This window comes from Lethenteron reissneri, chromosome 30 (genome assembly GCF_015708825.2).
Source record: "Lethenteron reissneri isolate LAM-NWPU_2019-01 chromosome 30, ASM1570882v1, whole genome shotgun sequence".
In the NCBI taxonomy this organism is placed as follows: Eukaryota; Metazoa; Chordata; class Hyperoartia; order Petromyzontiformes; family Petromyzontidae; genus Lethenteron; species Lethenteron reissneri.
In genome coordinates this window covers 11249762-11271656 of record NC_083808.1, presented here as the reverse complement: position 1 = coordinate 11271656, position 21895 = coordinate 11249762, and the positions used below count along the sequence as shown (strand labels likewise).

Sequence of the window (21895 nt, the reverse complement as noted above, 5' to 3'; positions counted from 1 at the left end):
AGGGACAAGTAGAAATCTTTGTTGAAGATTTCAGACAGGGTCATAGGGAAAAACAAGTAATGCAAAATTCCTTTGTGCCAAAGTATCAAGGTGTTAAACAGTAAAAGGGAAACTTTCAGGTTCATTCTGAATCCTATAGACTGCAAGTGTAGTGACTTAATTACAAGAGTACTGTAATGTGATTCCTGAGTTGGGTCTTAGTGTACGGGCAGCAGCATTGTGCAGCGTTGTGGTCCCACATGTGAGATTATCGGGCAGACTGGCAAGCAAGTCTGCAACGAAGGCACCAGATCCATTTCTTGCCTCTCTGAGTATGGCAGTTTTACTCAGGTGAACAAAAATAAACCTTAACGGTTTTGCTGATACAAACCTTAACGGGGGGGGTCATGTTGAATCAAACGTGAACCAGAGTTTTTGTTAAATAACGAGCTGCAAGGCAATAACAGGAGCATCAGTTGTATCAGTGTTTAGCTCAAGGACACATTGCTGCCTCGAAGTATTTGTTTTAATAAACAAAACAGGCTTCAGCACTGGAACAGCCTCATCCCTGCCAAAACCGTACAGCGAGATAACGAACGGGGTATCATTGACATAAAAGCGCAATCCTACACCACACCGGTGGATGTCGTTGCTGAGTGGGGGGGCACGTAAAACATCGAGGAGTAGTGGATAACAACACCTCGCTTGTTATCCACCGTTGTTATCTACGGCCTCCTACACGCACCCATCTGCAGGCCCAAAGAGGTTCCTCCTCCAGTCACCTCATTAGGCCTGCAGACGGGTGACTTGCGCACGCTCCAACTCTTGGTGATCCGGCAACGCCGCCCCAGTTTGACTCAATTCTAGACATGGGCCGACGTACACAGTACTCTTTTTGTCCATGTAACGCGTTTAACTTTTTGTCTCTCATGCTGTTTTAAAATTGAGCTATATTTTGATACGAACACATGTCGGTTCGTTATGTCATGACACCCAGCCTCGCCACACCAAATCGTTTTCGGCGAACGCGAGAGCCGCTAACCATTACATGAACGACCATTCCAGACCCTCAGCACAGTGGTGGCAATTCCACATTCGTATGGAGAGCAGCAGTCTCTCCACAAAGCAACATAATTTAGACTTCTTACACAGTGGTACTAATATTATGAACCCCCATAAGAGTGATGGACCGAGACGACTCCTATCCAGCTCATGGGATCGCAATCTTCAGGCTGTGAGTTGTGCATTGTGGGCCCCATCAACATCCGGCAGGATTTATTTTTAGTTAAACACTTTTTTACGATGCTACTTGCACACAGCCTTAAATCCCGAACGTTCTATGCATAAACATGTAGGCAGCTGGTTGTCCGAGAAGCCAGTGTGCTGTCCGCTCAGCCGGTGTGTGTCGAGTGAAATGATCTGGTTCCCACGACGCGGCTTCACCAAACAGCAGCGAAGCTTCAGGAGTGCATTTTGCTGTAAAGGTGGACCGGTGACAGTGACATTTGAAAATGACCTTCAACTCAGCTGAGTAAACCGAGTAGATGCTGGAGTGTATAAGCACACCTTCGATGAGCACAAATAACAAAAGCAACAACACATTTGTCAATAACACTGCCTTACCTTAAAAGGAAAACGTATTTGTGCTGCAACGATTTTCTGGTGATGTCCCTTTCTCCATAGCACATAGCTGAACACATTTTTGTCAGAAGAGTCATAGCCGAACACTTCACCTATTTTATTTGTTCCTTTCACTAAAGGCCAAAGTGTCCTTGGCAGATGTTGAGTCTTTGTTATTTGTGCTAAGGTAGACGAATTTCCTTTATAAGAATCATATTTGCATTACACTAGTGTAGTGAAGCCATAGCTTGGCTTTCTGATACAGGCGACTCACGTGGATATAATCATTTGTGCTGGCTCCCAAGGTGTGTGCTTACATGGAGCTCCTAGAGCTTATATTAATGATAATGATCAGCCCTTCATTAATCCACTGCTGGATGTCGAGGTGTCTCCACTCACTCGACGTTGGTCACGGGGACAGTGTGACAATACGCTGGTCGGTGCTGTTTGATGAAGGGGGAGCCCACAATTTGTTCAGATGCCTTTCACCAGTGATGTTAGGCTTGCCCAGAAATGGAGTTTGGGTGAACCGTGTTCATAGTTCAGCGTGCTAACTGCTGTGCCACCGTTTTACTCCCAATTAATACACAACTACAGTAAACGTGTGTCAATGCTCGATAAGGAAATGACCACATTTCCTCAGTATGACTTTTTAAAAAGAGTGTTGAGATTCAGCCGATCTTTCCCAGGTAAATAAAAAATTACATTGGTCCCAATTGAACTTTTAGGTATTGATAAGATCAGAAAAATTGTAAAAGATGGCAAAGGCGCTCATGCCACTGCTGGCAGAAGGGCCTCTGCTTGAGGAAGCACTGCAGAGACCTTCTATGAAGGGTACTTGGCCTACTCTTCCTCGTTTCCCAGACATCTTGAAAGAAGTGGGAGTAGCCACACTTTACCCCACCGTATGCGACCTACCAATCGACTAACTGTGGTATACACATTTATACTGTTGGGTGGACAGAGTTGGGAGGATTTGAACTAAAACTATTTTTAATTTTACCAGGCAAGGCTCACTGAGCTATATAGCTCGTCCTGGCCACAAACGATAGCTAAACAAAGTGGCTTATCACGTGGAAATGTATTGCAGCCAAATACTCTAAACGCATGTTTCTAAATGTGGATGGAAAAACCAGAGGTACCCGGAGAAAAATCCACGTGACCACAGTTAGAACATGCAAACTGAAAATTTACAGGCGTCAGGGTTGGGATTGAAACCACGACCTCCTGCATACCAGATAAGGTAGTTAACATAAACTTGCCACCATTGTTTCAACCGCTGCGCCAGGAGATCTAATTGAACGGGCGGTCACTGGATTGTAAGTCCAGCGCGCTGACCGCTACACCACGCCAACAACCCAATACAGTGAAACACAATCAAGAGAACGCATCACAGACTGGCGAAATACAAACCAATTCATCATGTCCTTATCAAAAAATGTTTTGTGAGTATAACTTATTGTCCTGCATCATATTACTTGACACGCCCAGCGTATTACATTAGACCACAGAGTCATGAGCCATTTATTGATAAATGATCTGTTGTCAGCTTTCCTCATCCTGAGCGCTCAGCCCAGGGAATGAATTCAGTTCAATCAATAGTCCGTCGATGTTCACTATGCGGTGTGGCAAGTGCGCAATGCGTCACATGATCCCCCCCCCCCCCACGCCTACGTTTGTGACACCTTAACATTCGTTTTAAATTGCAAGCTTGGCTACGCGTAATTCTGGCCACCCATTTGTGGAGCACTCCGAGCGCGGTGACATCACCTGGAAAATTGCTTGCATCGTTGGGGAATTACTGCACAAGACAAAGAAAATTGCAATTGCGTTTCAAAACTTGGAGAAGTGTGGACAGATAGGTGGGAAAGATTTAAAGTGCTTTTGGTTGGGTCCTTAGGGCGGCACCGTGATAACACTCGTGCCTTGCATCAAGAAGGACTTTGGGTTTCTTTTCCGACTTTGTGCGACGATGTTACATTTTCCCCTGCTCTGCATGAGTTACTGCAGGTTCTCTAGTTTTCTCCCACAACTAAACACACAATGCATGTACATTGTATGTATGTTGAACTTCTTTCGCACCGTACGTAGCCAACCGTGCTAAATTTGAGGTGCGGGAGGATGTAATTGATATGAGCCAAACATCCTAATGCGGAAACATTACCAGCAAATGACTCGCTTGAGATTACACACAGCAGCAACGTCGCCTCCGATTGCAAATACTCGGCAGGACCATTCAAAAATAACGTCTTGAGACTCAGCGAGGCTTCCCTGGGTAAATAAGCGTAATAATACTCATAATTTGGGATGGAGAATTTGGTCAAATTATGGTATGGGATGCCCTTAACCAGCATTGGGAATTGCATATTCCTTTATCAAGCGTCAGTCCTTATTGCAGGCAACCACCATTTACTTACCACAGAGTGATACTTATTTTACAGGTCTTGGTATTGGAAAGTATGAGTAATCCCCAACTGCGATTCGAACTCGTAGCTTGCAAGTGCTTTGTCTACAATGCCACCTGGCAGGTTTGTTTAATCATTGTACGGTGATTTATATTTATGGAATATTTTACGTATCAACTGATGAAAGATTGGACGTAACGTATGCAGTGTTTTGTTTTTCCAAAGGACTATATTTCATGTTCTGTTTTGCCTGTACTCAGTCAAATGTGCACCTATGGCTCTTTGCAAAGTAACATGCCTATTTGCGTGAGAGGCAAGGGGTTCATTTTACATTCTTATTGTAAATTTAATTCCCTTGCAATGTTTCATGTTCCGTGCGAAGAACAGCTGACATAGCAACGGGCAACACTGTAGAGATTTACTGCACGCACTTATATAGCCTCACTTTTAAGTTTCACTATAAATCACGAACTGAAATGAATAATTTTTTAGCGAGAGGAACTGAGCACCAGCGCTCGCAGTCGTCATGTGTGTATGTTGGATTTCTTTCGCACCGTACGTAGCCAACTATGCTAAGCGGGGGAAGGACAACAAACGAAACACAAAAAGCAATTCTAAAGAAATTCGTTTTCAATTTATGTTTAAAAGTGCATAGCTCCAGTGGCTTCCTAATATCGGAAGGAAGAGCATTCCAGATGACCGCAGAAGCACATCTGAAAGCGTGCAATACATAGCATTAGTTTAAATCTTTACGTCTATTGCCACGTTATCATCATCTCCATCATGATATTTTTCATCATCATCATCATCCTCATAGAATTGTTCAAGTGTGAGCACCACGTGGTGCTTGGTAGGCAGTCGAGGGCGATGCTTGTTTCATATAGAGGTAGGTCCCTGCCATAGGAATTCACCGACTTGCAATAGAGTTGAGCAGTTGTCCAATGCTCATTTAGAAAACACGGCGACGCTGATTTGAAAGACACGGTGACACTCAATTATATATATTTTTTGCTTGGGATGGCAATATAAGTGACATTAAAATGTGTCTCCTTGCTGAAGTGAACCATAGGGTAGATCTAATGTCTTCTGAAAATATCGTGACGTGAACGTGAACCATAAACAAAGCGGTGGGCACGATGGACAAAATTACAACTTGATGTAGTGGGATTAAACAAGGTGAGGTAAGGGAAGGTTATAGATTGTAGTGGTCAAGAGATACAACTTAAAATAATAATGGTGTTGAAATAGATTAAGGTACGTGAGTGCAATATGAAGTAACCAATTCGGTCTCAAATCAGAGGTGTTGACAATCTTGCGGATACATGTCCAGCAAGTGTGATGAGAGGAGATTAAACATTATTTTAAAGAAAAGGATGGGTCAGAGAGGTCATACATTATATTTTGAACTTTATTTTGTGCAAACCAGTTGAGAAATCAAGAGACCAGCTTTGAGTCTCATCACTAACAGTGACCTGGGGCACCACAATGATAACATAAAAAAATTAAACAAAGTACAGCAATGAAGTAGAATAATCAGAAGTGAAAATATTGCAAACATAAATACATGTTAGACATAGATTGATGTTAAACACAAATTTATGTCAAATAAAAGCTATAAATATTCAATTCCCTGCAGTGCATATAGATTGGATGGAAGTGAACGGACGATAGTGGATTACGTCACAGTGAATAATAATAATGATGATGATGACCTTGAGGCGCAAGTAAAATAAGTGGAGGGGATTGGCCCAATGTCAAGGAGACATTATCGGCAGCAGCAGTAAATTCCCTGCGGAAGACGGAAAGAAAATCTAAAGCGTGGTGAACGGATGAGGGGAAATGTAAAGAGCTGAATATAATTATTTTGTGTTCGCTTGTTTAGAGAGCATCGCTGAGTCGCAGGACTCTTCCGGGAGGGCCTTGCTTTTTGTGTTTAGTCTGTTGTCCTTGCCCCGCACCTCCGGTTAGAAGTTGTACGTACGTACGTACATACAGTAGAGGGCGATGTTGCTACTGTGCAATTCAAATTGCGTATTTTGCATGTACATTTTCAGTATTGGTATGTTTGGCCCAATACCAGTTACTTTGTATACATTATTTGGTGATGCGCTTTTCAGAAGGACTATTGCCCGAAACGACATTTATTCTAATTGTTTTCCTTTTAAGGCCATTTTGTTATTGGAAAATGTGAGTTTTTCACTTACATTGCATGGGTTGTTTTTAGCTACGGTAGGAAAGCGGAGAATCCAGAAAAAAACAATGCCACGTAGAAAGGTTTCCGAGTCAGGAATTGAACCCAGGTACATAATGCTGAGCAGCCCCTGTTCTGTGTTTATGAAAGACAGAGCAAGTATAGTCTTTGGGTCTTTCAGTAAAGTCACGTAGATATCTTTTTTTTAAATCACGACGTTTCGATCACAACGCAAGCAATCGTCTTTAGGTGAAAAAATACAGCAGGCAGACTGCTGAGGCAGGAGAAATATAGCAAGAGAACCACTGCAGCAAGAGGTTATATTGATGAGACAGAGCAGGGCTTATTTCAGAAAATGAGGAGAAGAGACACAGCTAAAGGAGTGTAGTTAATAGAAAGGGTGAGATTGAAACGCTCTGGACAATTGTAATCAATAGAACAATAGGCTGCTAAAATAACAATAGTCTGCTCTAAGAGCAAGAGACGACTAGAAGAGGAGCAAGACGTGGGAATACAAGGAAATATACTGAGGTGGGCATCCAATGAATACAATTAAGAGGATTGATAAGGAAAGCCATGGCAGATAGAGTCGAGGACGGGAGAGTGGCAGAGAAAGAGGAGAGATTGGAGGATAAACGCAATTTCGAGAAGATTTGTACATTGCCAGACCTGGAAATATGCTGGAATGGAGGCTGATGATGATGTATTTTATCTATATATATATAAAAGGGAACTTTGTGAATATGTGTGTCTGTTCAAAATGTTTAGTATACTTCCCGACATACAATAAACTTTAAATTTGCCATGTCGGTAGCTTCCAGACTGTACACAATGCAAAAAGTATAAAAATAGACTTTTGAATTTTGGGGGGGGGGGGGGGGGCGCAATAATGCATATATTTTGCACGGTAAGTGAGCTGTGACGTCACATCTCTGTCATGTCACCCGCGCATGTGGAAGCATAACGCAGTGTGTGTGCCTGCTCATGTCACGAACCCCAACCCTCTGCGGCGCGAGTAAAGTGCCATACAAATGTGTTGCAGGTTTAAGGCGTTCTTCGCGCAGCATTGCTTTATTATTTTAGTCGTTTACTACCGTACGCACCCTGAAAGTTGTGTGTCTGCAGCAAGCGCGTGTATGTGTACCTATGGACGCGCGCATGTGTGTGTTTGTGGGGGGAGCGGTAGTGTAGTGGTTAGCGCGCTGCGCTACGAACCCGGCGACCCGAGTTCGATTCCCGCTTACGGCCTCCACTGGTGACGATTATTTGAACCGGTCCTGGGCCTCACCTAGGTCGACTCAGCCTCAAACGAGTAACTGGTGTGGTGTGTGAACATCGCCACTGGGGATACAAAGGTGGCCGGGCATGGTGAATCCAAGTCCCGGGCGAAGCCGGGTAGTAAAGCTAATTTCTTTATATATGTAATAATGGCAATCCAACATTAATTCATATTATTGCTCCTTGCATTGATATCTAACACGATCACATTAAATTCAACGGGAATCTCCTTTGTAACAACATTGCAATGAATAACCCTGCCACAATGTGAATTTAATTACTGACAATACGGAAATAATTTCGTCGTTATATTTACACAAATGGCAATTGTCAGCGTTATGAATATCCCGTACAATGCATTTATATTAAACAGAGCCATAAAGATTCTGCGCGGCCCAGCGGACATAAATAAGTAATGAGATGCGCGCGTGTCTCACAACGAGCGTAAGGACAGCAGCAGATTGTCCTGTACACCCTATCTTGGGGTGGGGTGGCTCTTGTCCGCGCAGAGCCAGATTTGGGAGTGCGGTGTTCGTGAAACGGGGGGTGCGAGTGGGAGCCAGGATTCGTTCGAGAGGTTTTGCTTCCCCCAATGAAATGCGGCTCGCGAGTCTGGACCGGCATCGCGATGGATGTTACCGTCCTGTGCCTGCCAAAGCCATCGCACGCTCCTCGTCCTGGGGTGTCCGACGCTACGCGGAGTGCTCTTGCTGACGTGTGCGTTCTACACGCGTGCACAGACACAGAGACGAAGATCGTCCCATTCGGCCTTGCAGATCGCGGTGTTAGCGAGCACCAATTAAAGCCGGCATGGCACACGAAAGGGCATGGTGTAGTTAGCACCTCACCCGACTCACTAACGCAGATGTTTACACTCGTCACCAGGTTTCAGGCTGAGTTGACTTAGGGACGGTCCTAAGTGAATGAGGCTCGATGTTAAATATCTCGCCTGGTATGCAGAAGGTCGTGTCCCGACCCTGACGGCTAAATTTTTGTAGTGTGCATGTTCTCCCTATTTAGAGTAAGCTTTGTGCGAACGTTATGTTTATGGCTAATAGCGGTTTGTGTCATATTTTGTTAACTATGCATGCTGTGTAGCAGTAATATACAGGCGTCCCTTGCGCAACGTGCAACATGCGTTGCTGAAAAACAGCGCATAAGTCGAATCGCGCTGCATGAAGCACGTTTGCCCGTTGCACGTTGTAAGGGTGGTGCGTTACCGGAGACAAAATTAAGTATAGTTTCATGATTTAGCCCTTACAAAGTGTAACCGTAATACGTGACAATATTAAAATTACAAACAATACTTAATAAGGAGTTTAATAACAAATAATAATTAATATTTAAAAGATTACTACTTACAGAGATTGCTTAATAAGGAGTCGCTTCAGGGCTTCTTGAACGCTTCCGTGTGGGTTGCTTCTACTCGGATCTATGACGACTACGCCCGGCCCGTGACGCTCGGCGCTGCCATGACGCGGTGACGCCGTTGGATTGAGATTTTAGTTGGTTATCCTGCGAAACAAATATAATTAACTTTGGAAGATTATAAGTAAAAGTTTGTTTTTACTTAAAAAATGAAAAATATTCTGGTTTATTCCTGAGCGCGTAACTGTGAGAGGCATTGCGTAAGTGTGAAGTATGTCCCTAAAACATTAATCTCTTAACTGAGAATTCGCGCTATTGGGGTTGGCGGGGGGGGGGGAGCTCTTCGCGAGGGGCGCCTATAGTAAGTTGTCACACTGCACTACGATCCGAGTGACTCCGTTTCGAATTCTGGTCAAGCACAACACCGCTGGAAATTGGTATCTCAACCTGGCAACACAACGCAAAGTGCACTCATCGTGTAACTTGAATATATAGCCAGTGATGAGCTTACTTGGGGAAAGCAATCAATATCCGATTACGGATTGCACGAGGCTTTAGAAGTATTTTAATCTAATCCTATCGAGTAGAAGCACGCCCCTTGAGAGTTAGTACAAGTGTGCTTCTATTCCAAGTGGTTTGCTTGTATCAGAAGTTTTCCTTTCCTGCCACCAGTGTAATGTAATCATGTGTTTATTATATAAGACTGCACATATATAAACACATTAGGTGGTGGTCCTGTGTGGTACTGTGTGGATGGTTAATTGTCATGGAAGATGTGTGATGGTAGGATGTGTGACTTTTTACTGCACTTGATTAATCGTTTATTAGATCTGTTTGTAATAGTGTGGGGGGGGGGGGTGCTATAACCGTCATACAAATGATCGATAATGAACCAAACTTCAATGTACAATTGTGTTGCTATTAGGGACTAACCCCATTGAAAACTGACCAAAGTGATAATGCAGTCACCCAAAAACTGCATCACAAAAATATGAAAAAATAAATCAACACCTTTTGTCAATGACACGCTGTGGCCTTTAAAGGAAAAGTATATAATTGGCGATAAATGGAGGTGCATGTTAATTGTGCTTGTGCACCACTGCTAACTCGGAAACGGCATCACCAAATCGTTTGTTTAATTTGGAGGCGCAAAAAGATAGCGTCCGCCCTTGTTTCGCTTGCGTTTGTTGTTTTTGACCGTCCATCCTCGCGTGCCGCCAGGTGATCAAGACGTACCACATGTACCACGCGGAGAGCCTCAGCGCCGAGAGCAAGCTGAAGGATGCCGAGAAGCAGGAGGAGAAGCAGTTCGGCCGCACCGGCGACCCCGTCTCCTATGCCTTCCGCGCCGACGAGCGGCACCAGCGCCGCAGCTCCGTGCGCAAGATGGAAAAGATGAAGGAAAAGGTGAGCGGGGCCCCTCTGGTTGTTTCTATCTCAAGGTGGTGGCGCCGCGCCGGCGAGATGTTCACTCCCTTGCCTGGCATGCAGGAGGTCGTGGGTGCGATCTCGACCCTGACGCAGAGGTCGCAAACGGGTTTTGATTCCTTACCCGTACCCGGCCGCACCAGGGTCGCAAACGGGTACCCGTACCCGTACCCGGCTGTACCCGTACCCTACCCGTACCCAGCCGGGTACGGGTAGGGTACGGGTATCGGGTACCCGATTGCGATCTTTGGGATGAAGCCGTGTTGCAGGTGCGGGTGGGTTGATTCTAGGAACTTGAATTGTGAGAAGAGACAAGACGTTGGGAAATGAGTGACAAACGGTGACTCACCAGTGACTCACGGTCTACCCGTACCCGTACCCAGCCGCACCAGGCTCGCAAATGGGTACCCGTACCCGGCCGGGTACGGGTAGCCGGGTATCGGGTAGGGTACGGGTATCGGGTACCTGGTTACAACCTCTGCCCTGACGCCTCTTGATTATTTGGAGTATTGTGTGTTCTCTCTCCTCGTGGTCGTCTGGATTTTGCTCCTGGTCCTCCGGTTTTTCCCTCCGCATTTAGAATCAACGTCACGCGTTTAAAGTGTTTGTGGCTGCTATAAATTTCCGCGCGAGAAGCCACTTTGTCGAGCTAGTATTTGTGGAATTTTCAACCACAGGCTCTGCGCCATTGATTTAAGATGAACTCCACCCCACCACTCGTTCTTGTTAATGCCAGTGCTCGAGTGATAAATGGTAAACACGAGCGCCACTGAGGTGTCTGTCGCATCTTACGTGAACAGCGGCAGGCCAAGTACTCGGAGAACAAGCTCAAGTCCATCAAGGCACGCAACGAGTACCTGCTCACGCTGGAGGCGATCAACTGCTCGGTGCACAAGTACTACATCCACGACATCTCCGACCTTATCGACGTGAGTATTTATTTGTTGTTGTTGTTGATTGTGGTGTGCTGATCTTTAAAGGTGTAAATTTTGATTCTGCTACTGATGCTCCTGCTGTTATGGAGTGACTCATGCAGCCTGCTATGGCTGCGGGGTTTGGTCGTACATGTTATGTATATCGTTTGCTGTTGGATTTGAAGCACAGTTCCTATTATCACTGTTACATTGTTTTTGTGGCTTTATTTTGGTGATTTTGAGGACGGTTTGGTCTGGCCATGTTTGTTTGTTGTAGTACAGAGTTGGCCTGATAACTTTAATCTACATTGTCTTATGGTTGTTATTGTTTGACTTGCATCTCACTGGGATTTTTGCACACAGCATTGAAATGCGGTGTTTTTTCTGGAAGACTTTGCTGTTTTTTCCATGATTTTTCTGTTGCGTGTAGTCACTTAAGATGTTTCTTGTTCATGTTTTTGTTTTGTTGCGGTTGCACCCGAGTCAAGAGCCGCATGGATCACAGGGTTATACCTAATAAATGAAGCTGATAACTGAAAATCACGGTTGCCGGAATCACAGCATCAGAGACCCAAATTTCTGAACAAAATGGCACGATTGAATGTGCAATCGATAACAGTTGATATATTTATTGAATTGCAAGGTTGTAAGAAGCTGGATAAAGAGCCCACCATGGAATGACTGCACGGTTGATTTTATAGCCCCCCCATCACGGAAGTGTGGAACTTTCATCTCTGCGCTCTTGGGGATGGTGCATCGGGATCTATGGATCTATGGATGAAATCTGCCTTACAAGTGTAAATTATTATCATCGTGCCAATGTGATGCAGTCCAGTAATTCCTCGCTTCACCCGGTTTTCGCTTAACGAGGCACTTTTCAGGAACGCATCTACCACCGTCAAAGGATGGATCACTGTAATCCTCGTCAGGGTTAGGGTGAATGCGGTAAGAAGACAGCATTGGTCATTGCTAAGGCTGGACCAGCCCCCATCATGGGAATGAAGCACTCCCACCAACTGGCTCTGGGGATAGAACGTACAGTAGACGTTAAGCCGCCCCCGTGCTCATTTTTTTTTACGAGGAAGACACACTTGGAAGGAGAGGGGTCATCCCATAACGTTTACAAAAGTGCTTCTGTATTATTGTTATCAGATTAGGTATGGTCGTGTAGGCACATGCATGGCACGTAAGTGAAGGCTGGAGGATCCAGGAATGCTTCTCACCAGGAAGCCCAACGTCTGAATCCCCCCCTCGCCCGCCCCCCTCGCCAAGAAATACATCTCAGACAGAACATCTCATTTGCACTGCAGCCCTGTTGAGAGTACAAGGTCGTATGCCACTGCAGATAACGTGTTACAAAATGTGTATGCTTTTGTCTGCCTGCTGATGTGTTCACATTAATATTTGAAAAGTATGAAGGATGTTTTTTTTTCCTCTCCACTGATAATTCTACGAGCAGTGTTGTGTCTTCATCCGATGACGAGGCACTGCGGCAAAACGCCCAGCTCACAAGTTGCAGGGTTGTGAGTTCAATTCCCGTTTCGGGGGCAGTTTCGGCCCCGTTGTTTCTCCGGGGTCGATAACGTGAGCACTACTTGAACGCTACTTTGACCTACATAGAAGGGGCATTGCTGGAAACGTCGCCTATTGTGTTTGTTTTTTGTATACTTTTAGGGCAGTGTTATTCAACATTGTGTCGACTTTTTGCTTCATACATCCGCTCGTGCCCCCACTGTAAACGCAGTAAATATTTCGCCAATTTGTGGAAAGTCAACCGTGCTTGTTTTATATATTACCTGGTTCCCACCATGGGAATGTGGAATTTCCACAACCCTTGGCTCTGGGCCACAAATGCAGATGAGAAAGACCTCCTTACTCCCCCCCCCTACCCCCTCCCACTCACGATAGCAGAGAAACACTTTGGCTTGCCTTTGTGGTTTCGGCGGCGATGCGATGTGTGGCGTGGGCAGCCGTCTCTGGTGGCCGGTGATAGCCTGCCGGCCTCGCTTGATGCAGCTGTGCTTGATGCAGGCATTAATTACAAACGCGTGCTGCCACGAGAGAGCTGCTGCGGCCCTCGGTTCGATGATTGCTTGTGTCTGCCGTGCATCCCCCCCGCCCCCCCACCACCCATCACACTTTGCCTTTGTCATCTCTCTGCCTGTCAATCCTCCCGCCCTTCCTTGATTTCTTTTGTCGTGTTTCTTCTCATTGTTGGCGTGAGTGTCTCTCCCACTCTCTCTTTCTCTGTGCGTGTGTCTGTTTCTCCGTCTGCTTCGGTTTGCCTCTGTCTCCTTCTGTCTCTGTGTTGCCTTCTGTATGTACAGAAAGTGCATGAAGTGGCAGTGTTATAGTGGTCAGCACTGCCACGATCCCTGTAACTCAGGTTCCAAATCCTCGCTACGCTTAACACCGCACGTAATAACGGTGATCTGAATGGGACCTGTGCTTTCTGTAGGTTGACTCGGTCTAGAATTTGTATCGAGTGTGGTGTGGAACAGGCATCAGCACTGGGGATACAAACGTGGATGAGCGAAGGTTCCAGCCACACCACCCCTTCATGTGCCATGCGTGGCTTAATTAAGAGTACATACTTCACATCACCGTCTATTGAGCCTAATAAAAAAGATATCAGTATATATACATAAACAAGGGCACTTTTTATATTACATTCTATTGCACAATCCTGCTATTGCAGCATGCATGTGTAAGACTTACACAGCCATGTTTTACAGCCCCTATAGGAATGGAGCTCTTGATTAAGTAAGCTCGGAAAGCTGTAACAGCTACAGAAATGTTTCTTTTCAATTGCTCGAGTCTCCCGCAGAGTGGATCAGTGGAGCTTGTCTGGCACTGAAAGTAAGCGTATTTTATGATCGGGGAGCATCGCGTACTTTTCAAAAAACTCCAAATTGTAAAATGTTGTTACATTAATTTTTCACTCGCCACCCTTTGCACTCCTTCTTTCCTCCCTCAAGCCCTCCCCCAAACCCTGACCTCTCTTTACCCTGCTGTCTCTTGTCTCTACGGCCAGCGATATGGAAATGTGGTATTCCCAAATCTCTTGGGCATCATTTGGTCACGCTGTCCCAGAGGGAGACAAAACAATTAATTGATGTGCACATCTGACTTGAATTCGAGATGCGTTTTGCAGTCTCACTGGCACTTTATTCTTTCCAATTGACCCGTGGCATCTGAAATGAGAGTCATTCGGAGGGGATGTTTATTTAATGATTTTTTTAACCATCTCACCATGAATGCTGAAACCCTTATTGTATGTAAGTTGAACTTGTTTTGCACCGTACGTAGCCAACCGTGCTCATCGCAGGTGTGGGAATGAGTGTCAGTCGAGGCCATTAAATACCATTAATTAACTTTCCTGCCAGATATTTACATTAAGTAATCTCAAATTATCCTGCCATGCATTCATCCATCTTCATGATTGCGTTGATTCTTTTGTTTGGATATTTTGTCACTGTTTGAATGGGTCTATAACTCACTCATTTTTCTTGCTCGTATTACTTAAAACACATGGACATCATGGAAATTCACTTAAAACATTAACTTTCATCGTATCTGGCCAAAAGGCCCTCTTGACAGGGCACTCGACTCACACGATTGAAACTTTTGAGTTCAAATCCTGGTCATGGATTTAACCGGCCTGTTTTTTTTAATGAATCCATGTTGGACCAATTAAAATGAATACTTCATTGTGGGAACTATATATTTGGTCTTCCCTGTGGGGAAATTGTCCCCCGCCTTTAGAACATGGATCTTCTGTTGCTGGTTCAGAGCCGATCCCATTTACTCATTTTATCAGCGGGAGAGTTGGTTAAACACGTAGGCTTTCGCGACCAACATCATCCAGAATATGTTTTTTTGGGGTTAGATCTCATTTCTGGCTTTCGCCAGTAATTAAAGCTAGCTTCATCAGGCAACAAATCTGGCTGTCTGCCTGATGATGATGGTTGTAATTACTGGCGAAACGTACTCAGATTGTAAATGTTGTGGATTTGCTCTCCAACACACCGTAGTACTGAACTAGTAACGAATTGGCATGTTCTGTTTACGTGACAAACCTGACTAATTGGCTGTGTCGGGTGGTGGCGGGTTTATTGCTGCAATTTACATTTACGTGATCCAACTCAAAAAACCTCAATTACAGCGGGAGAGTTGCATTTATTTACAGTTCAGCTATGAACAAAATGCAACCAATTAGGTAATTGAGGAAAAACAATTAAGGGGTGGGTGTTGGCCCACTGGTTGAAGACTGATCGTGGCAAACTCTTACAGCTCAATTGGACTTTGCAGACCTTCCTCCTTGCCCTACTTTGCCTTATTTATCCCGACGTTTTTCCCAGCAAAATGAAAGTTTCGCGACACATCACGTATTATATGTCTCACTTTGAGATGTATCGGTCTCCCAGCCCCTATATGTAGCAGAGGTTGCAATCGGGTACCCGATACCCGTACCCTACCCGATACCCAGCTACCCGTACCCGGCCGGGTATGGGTAGCTGGGCCGGGTACGGGTAGCTGGGCCGGGTACAGGTACGGGTACCCGTTTGCGACCCTGGTGCGGCCAGGTACGGGTAGGCCATGAGTCACTGGTGAGTAACCGTTTGTCACGCATTTCCCAACGTCTTGTCTCTTCTCACAATTCAAGTTCCTAGAATCAACCCACCTGCGCCTGCAACATGGCTTCATCCCAGAGGTCGCAATCGGGTACCCGATACCCGTACCCTACCCGATACCCGGCCGGGTACGGGTACCCATATGCGACCCTGGTGCGGCCGGGTACGGGTACGGAAACAAAACCCGTTTGCGACCTCTGATATGTAGTGAGACCTCGCAGTCCAAAGAGAGACACGGTGCTTTTATTATGAAAACATTGCTTGCTCATTCCACTGCCGAATAAAGGGCCTCAACTAAAGGAAGCTCTAGAGAGCCCCTGTAGGTGGCATTTGACCTACTCTTACACGTTGGCCATACGTCTCGGAAGAGGCGAGAATACCCGTACTCTAACGCGCCACACGCGAACCTGCCCGATCGACTAACTCTGGTCGGAATCCTTGTGCACTGCTGAGTCGGCAGCGGTAGGGTGTTTATGAACCTTGCAACATACTGTCATTGTGTAAATGCACATAGCTCATGCACATCTGATTTACACTTACGGTCTCTTTCGCTTACGCGTGTTGATGCACACTGTCATGGTGCGCACATTTCCCGTGACATCTATGATCATTTTCACGATGTCCTTTGTGGGGATTATAACATCTCGATTTAGATGGTTAATGTGCAGACGTGAATTACGATTGCACTCTCGTCACCGATCTTTTCGTTCACAGCTCAGAAATGCTGAGGGATTGCATTTGTAAGATTCTTGAACAACCTTTTGATGCATGCACTTTGAGCCAATTTTTTCTTTTTTGCTGTTACGGCTGCATTACACCGAAATGAGTCTTCCTTCTGTGTCTGTTATGCGTTTCTTTGTTTCGAAGGTCAAAGAGTTTTTTTTCAATACATATCTGTCTCTGTACTAAAAGGCATGTGTGATCTCATATGCGGTCTCTAAACTTGTGTCCCATTAATCTCGCTGGTGCTGCTGCCTTCACGACATCAAACACAGCTTCCCTTCTCAGTCGGCCACCGATCCGCACGTGGGGAGCGAGTGTCTCTCCCCGTCCTCTGCTCTTTCCTCAGTCCAACACAATCATTCCCATCCTGTCCACACTGCCTACTCAATCACTGTTTGAGTCTTAAAAGCTAGTTTCATCCATATTGCATGTTATCGATTCTCCTGAACAACCCTTTTAGGCTCTCCCTGCCCAAGTCTCTCACATGTGTATTTCACCTTTATTCATTTGTGGATGCATCCGTGTATGTGTTACCTTGGCCTAACTCGGAGTATCTGTCACTGCCTCGGGGACATCATTGCTCATGTAAGCATAGAGCCACTTTGGCTTTAACTCTTATTCTATATTACTTAAACATACCTTAGTATTTTGACGATAGATGCGGGGGGGAAACATCTGGAGCTGCTACATTGATGGAGGAATTCCTCCATCAATGTAGAGACTACATTGATGGAGGAATTCTACTACATTAATATACTCAAACGTGTATTGAAAAGGCATCTGCAGTGGAATTCAACTGAGTGGAAATTTGACAGTCATCCAACGCCCTGACAAATTAATTCCAAAATAAACATCTGTTTAAAAATCATATATATTTTTTATGGAGCAGCTACACTGAGATTACATGAAGATATTACCAAGATGCATATTCGAAGGGGATTCACGCAATGTGACACTGCCTCACTGCAGTTCAAACTAATAAACCCCACTGAGCTGTATCGCTCTTTTTAACAAGCGATCTGGCCATAAATGAAAGCTCAGCAAAGTGGCTTATCATGCGGACATTTATAGCTACCAAATAATCTCAATGCATATTTTTATATGTGGAGGGAAACCCTGGAGGACCTGGATAAAAATCCACACGACCACGGGGAGAACATGCAAACTCCAAATATACAGGGTCAGGATCGAACCCATGATCTCCTGCGTACTAGGTGAGGTAGTTAACATCTCGCCACCGTGACACCCCAAGCATCAATATGAGAATCTGTTTTCCGAAAAGTAGATTGGACAAAAGACGAAACTATCGATTAAATTACCTTAACCTTCTCATATTTGCTGACGCCATAGCCATTACCAACATGCAAAAACTAGTCAAGGCCACTTAACCTTAAATCAGCCAGTCACAACTGACAGACAATCTATACTCTACATGGGCATATAGATTAATGTGTTAATGTGTCCGGACAATGGCAGGCCCGCAAACCAGGTGATTCAGATTCACATAAATGCACTGTGAATTGCCATACAATGGTAATTCAGAATTCTCATGGTGGTGATAAATACGTTATAACGCATTTGGATTTATAGAGCGTCTAAATGCAACCGCAGCTCAAGATGCTTCACGAATAAAATATGACGTGCATTACGGAGACCACGGGAGAAGGAGATTCATATCCTTTTGTATCTAAGGTGTGAATGTCGGTGTTTCATAGTCATTGGTAAAAAGACAAGAGGAATTTCTTGAGCTTGGATGTGAACAGGGGCAGAGTTGACAGTTCATGTACTAAAAAGCCTACAAAGTAGTTAATATTTTATAAATCATGGAAGGATGATTGGTTCAGTCTTCTCCCATAAGTAATTGAACTCACTTGCTTGCGATTGCGAGTCGGTCTGCCTTCCACAATCCAGGCTTTTGCCGTTCTGTAGGAGAGGTAGACCAAGGAAGGTGGGAAATTAAAGAGAGCGCTGCTTTTTATTTAGTAGGTATTTCCACTACATCCTGGGGCACTTCTGATTCCCGTGTGTAAATGGTCAACCCGAGGCACTCGCCGCCATGAACATAAATTCAAGCCAGGGCCCTCCATGGGAGAGGTTCCGCTGACGATGAGCAAGTGAAACCGCATGTGCAGATGTGGCAGCAGCAGGAGGCAAACATGGCTAAGCTCACAGCACCCGAGAGTACACGTCAAATAGCACGCACGTGTGTGTGTGTTTGTACACGTGGGGGAGCGACAGCGTAGTGGTTAGCGTATTGTGCCACGAATCTGGTGAGCTGATTTCGGTTCTCGTTTGTGGTCACCATAAGTTGCAAATGTGAAATATCTCAAACAGTCCTGGGCCCTTCCCGAAGGTCGACTCGGTCCCAAATGAGTACCTCGTGCGGTGTGTAAACATCAGCAACTGGGAAAACAATGGCGGTCAAGTGTGGGGGTTGCCACACTACCCCATTCCTGTATTGTGCCGGCCTTCATTGGTGCTCACTGACAGCACTTGCCCCAACGGCCTGAAAAGACTATGCAGGGTATCTTTGTCTCTGTGCGCACATGTACGTGTTACGTGTACATGTTACGTGCGTTCAGCGAGGACTTCCGTTGGAGCAGGAGTTGAAAAGTTAGGAATGGCATCGCGATGCAATTCAGTGGGACGTTTGTTTGTTTGTTTCACATCTATGAATCTTTAATATCATTATCGTGATCGTTATTGTGACTGTCAACGGGGTTAATGGGATGCCATTCGTAACCTTGAGAAACCGCCACTCTGCTATGGGTCTTGCTCACCCGCCCTCCTCCACTCTGCACACAGCTACAATCGTTTACTTTCCAAATTGTGTTCTGAACTTCCAAGCTGCTTGCCCCCTATCTCCATGTGTGCACTTACACTGAAGTACCATAAGCTTATATTGATGTTATTTTGTAAAAAATGTCAACTGTCTGATCATGACAGGCGCATAGACATCATTCTTAAGCACGAAGGACTGGTATATTTACTACATGAGGCCAGGCCTTCGAGAGGGATTTCCAAATGTATAAAATTATACATGACATAAGTAAATATGGAATTGCTACTTGTTGGACCGTGTAGTTGAATTGAGCATGATTTATATTTTATTCACACAGGTTCCGAGAAACTTTTCTTGCAATACATTTTTAGCATGAAAAAAATAAGCCCGTAAATTACAATGCAGAACGCTTCAGCCAATGTGCTGCTTCCTGTCCATATCTGTGACTCTGTGTGCATATTCTTTATTGTAATGCTGCCAGCAAATGGCAGGGTACTGTCCATGCATCTTGATACTGCTGAAAGGCAAATACATCTTAAAAATACTTAAATGTTCTGTACCACACACAAACAGATTTAAATTTTCCTACCTGAAATACTTGCAATACAAAATGCAATACTCATAAACGTTATATTTTATTTTATCTGGTGTGAAATATGAGCCACATGTTAGATCAAAGGTGCATGTCAATGAAGGTAAATTAGGTGTTATATTGCATTTGATGTGGCATTGTATAAACAATTATTTTAGCCTCACATAGTGCATACTGGTTTTTTGCATTTAACATCATGACAACCAACTGGCATTGTTTATGAAGCTGCACTCTGCTGACGAGACTGAGTGATGTCAAAACCTACTGACAAGTTGCCTTGTTTCTGCAAACGATACCAAGAAACATTCATCTGGGAGGAGGCAAGCCTGGTCTCTGATTAATTAAATGTTATTCAGTATAAATTATTTTAACAAAATCCATCAATCATGTACACATTATTATCGTTTATTTAATTTAGTACTCCTAATGAAACATTTTCGCTGGCAGATTAAAATGTCCATAGCATTAAATGTATTTAGAATTAGCTGAGCCTTTACAAGCCGATGTGTCATTCGTGGGCACAGGGTTTTAGCATGCTTGGAGTTATTTCCTGCATTCATGTTGAGCAACGAAGTCTCCATCAGTGTGTATATTTTCGTTGCTACTCGCTGCTGCGCTGAAGACAATCCAGTCTCGCGAGCACTCCGCCGCATCTTTAACCCAGTCAGTTCTCAAGTGTGATAAGGCCCAGCGGTAGTGTGTATTCAACTTGTTGCAGGAGGTTCACAGTCGAATCCAGTGACCAACCGGATTTGTTTACCTTTCCTATACTTTGCACTCCTGTCGTGCCTTTGTATTGTTTGTTATTTGTAACGTTCTGACCCGCCCCCTTACTGGACATCTGTGAATAAAGCGCTTTACATCTCATTGGATTCGTCCAGTCGAAATACATATTCTGATTCTGATTTCGATTTAAAGCTTTCGTGACTGCAGGGATTCATCTTCTTGGTTCTTTCGGTAAAGTCACGTAGAAGGGAAATAAACTCCCTCCCTTTGATGCTGCTAATCCTGCATAATGCACGGGCATAATATGACTTTAAACCCCCCGCCAAACCTCCTACGCATTTCACAAGTAGTACTAATTGCATATCTGCATTTCCCATAAATATGGTAAAATTCCTCTTGATATGCAAATTATTTTGTCAAGGCACCCGTCCCCCTCCATCCCAGCTTAAATAGACGCTCCAAGCTTGGGTTGTGTCATTCAGACTGTCTTCTCGACAGACATGTTCTTCACCTGAGGACGGCTGCTTGCGTTGTGGCCGAAACGTCGTGATAATTATTTTATTATGTTTAACTTTTATTATTTTATTATTTCCCTTCTACGTGACTTTACCGAAAGTACCAAGAAGATTCTGATTGTCACGCCCTCGTGCTCTATTGTGCTCTGCTGTGCAGTGCTTCTATGTGACTTTACCGAAAGAACCAAGAAGATTCTGATTCTGATTGTCACGCCCTCGTGCTCTGCTGTGCTCTGCTGTGCAGTGCTTCTATGTGACTTTACCGAAAGAACCAAGAAGATTCTGATTCTGATTGTCACGCCCTCGTGCTCTGCTGTGCTCTGCTGTGCAGTGCTGCGACCTGGGCTACCACGCGAGCCTGAACCGCGCACTGCGCACGTACCTCTCGGCTGAGTACAACCTGGAGAGCTCACGCCACGAGGGCCTCGACGTCATCGAGAACGCCGTGGACGGCCTCGACCCGCGCAGCGACAAGCTGCGCTTCCTCGAGACCTACCACACCTTCTTCTGCCCGCCCACTAAGTTCGAGTTTCAGCCACACATGGGGGACGAGGTAATTCAGCATCGTGCAGTATCTTCAACCCTAGTAAACACCCCCCCACCTCTCACCGAGATCACAAGACTGTGTTTGTTTTTTCTCTGTGCAGGAGGTTTTTTGCCAAGTGTGTTGCGTTTAGGGGGCAGTGTTGCTAGGTGCCATCCCGATTTAGCAATCGGTAGGCAATTATTCATGATTGGAA

The 21895-nt window shown here is 44.9% G+C and overlaps 1 protein-coding gene across 4 annotated transcripts in view; it reads left to right on the top strand.

The window, feature by feature from the left end:
• Positions 1-21895, top strand: part of LOC133349527 (SLIT-ROBO Rho GTPase-activating protein 1-like) — a 199830-nt gene that overhangs the window by 108272 nt on the left and 69663 nt on the right. For all 4 annotated transcript variants that reach the window (XM_061563064.1, XM_061563062.1, XM_061563063.1 and 1 more), the window contains exons 5-7: positions 10063-10248; positions 11070-11198; positions 21487-21708. In XM_061563064.1, coding sequence (XP_061419048.1) covers positions 10063-10248; positions 11070-11198; positions 21487-21708 — 537 coding nt within the window. The remainder of the gene's footprint in view (positions 1-10062; positions 10249-11069; positions 11199-21486; positions 21709-21895) is intronic.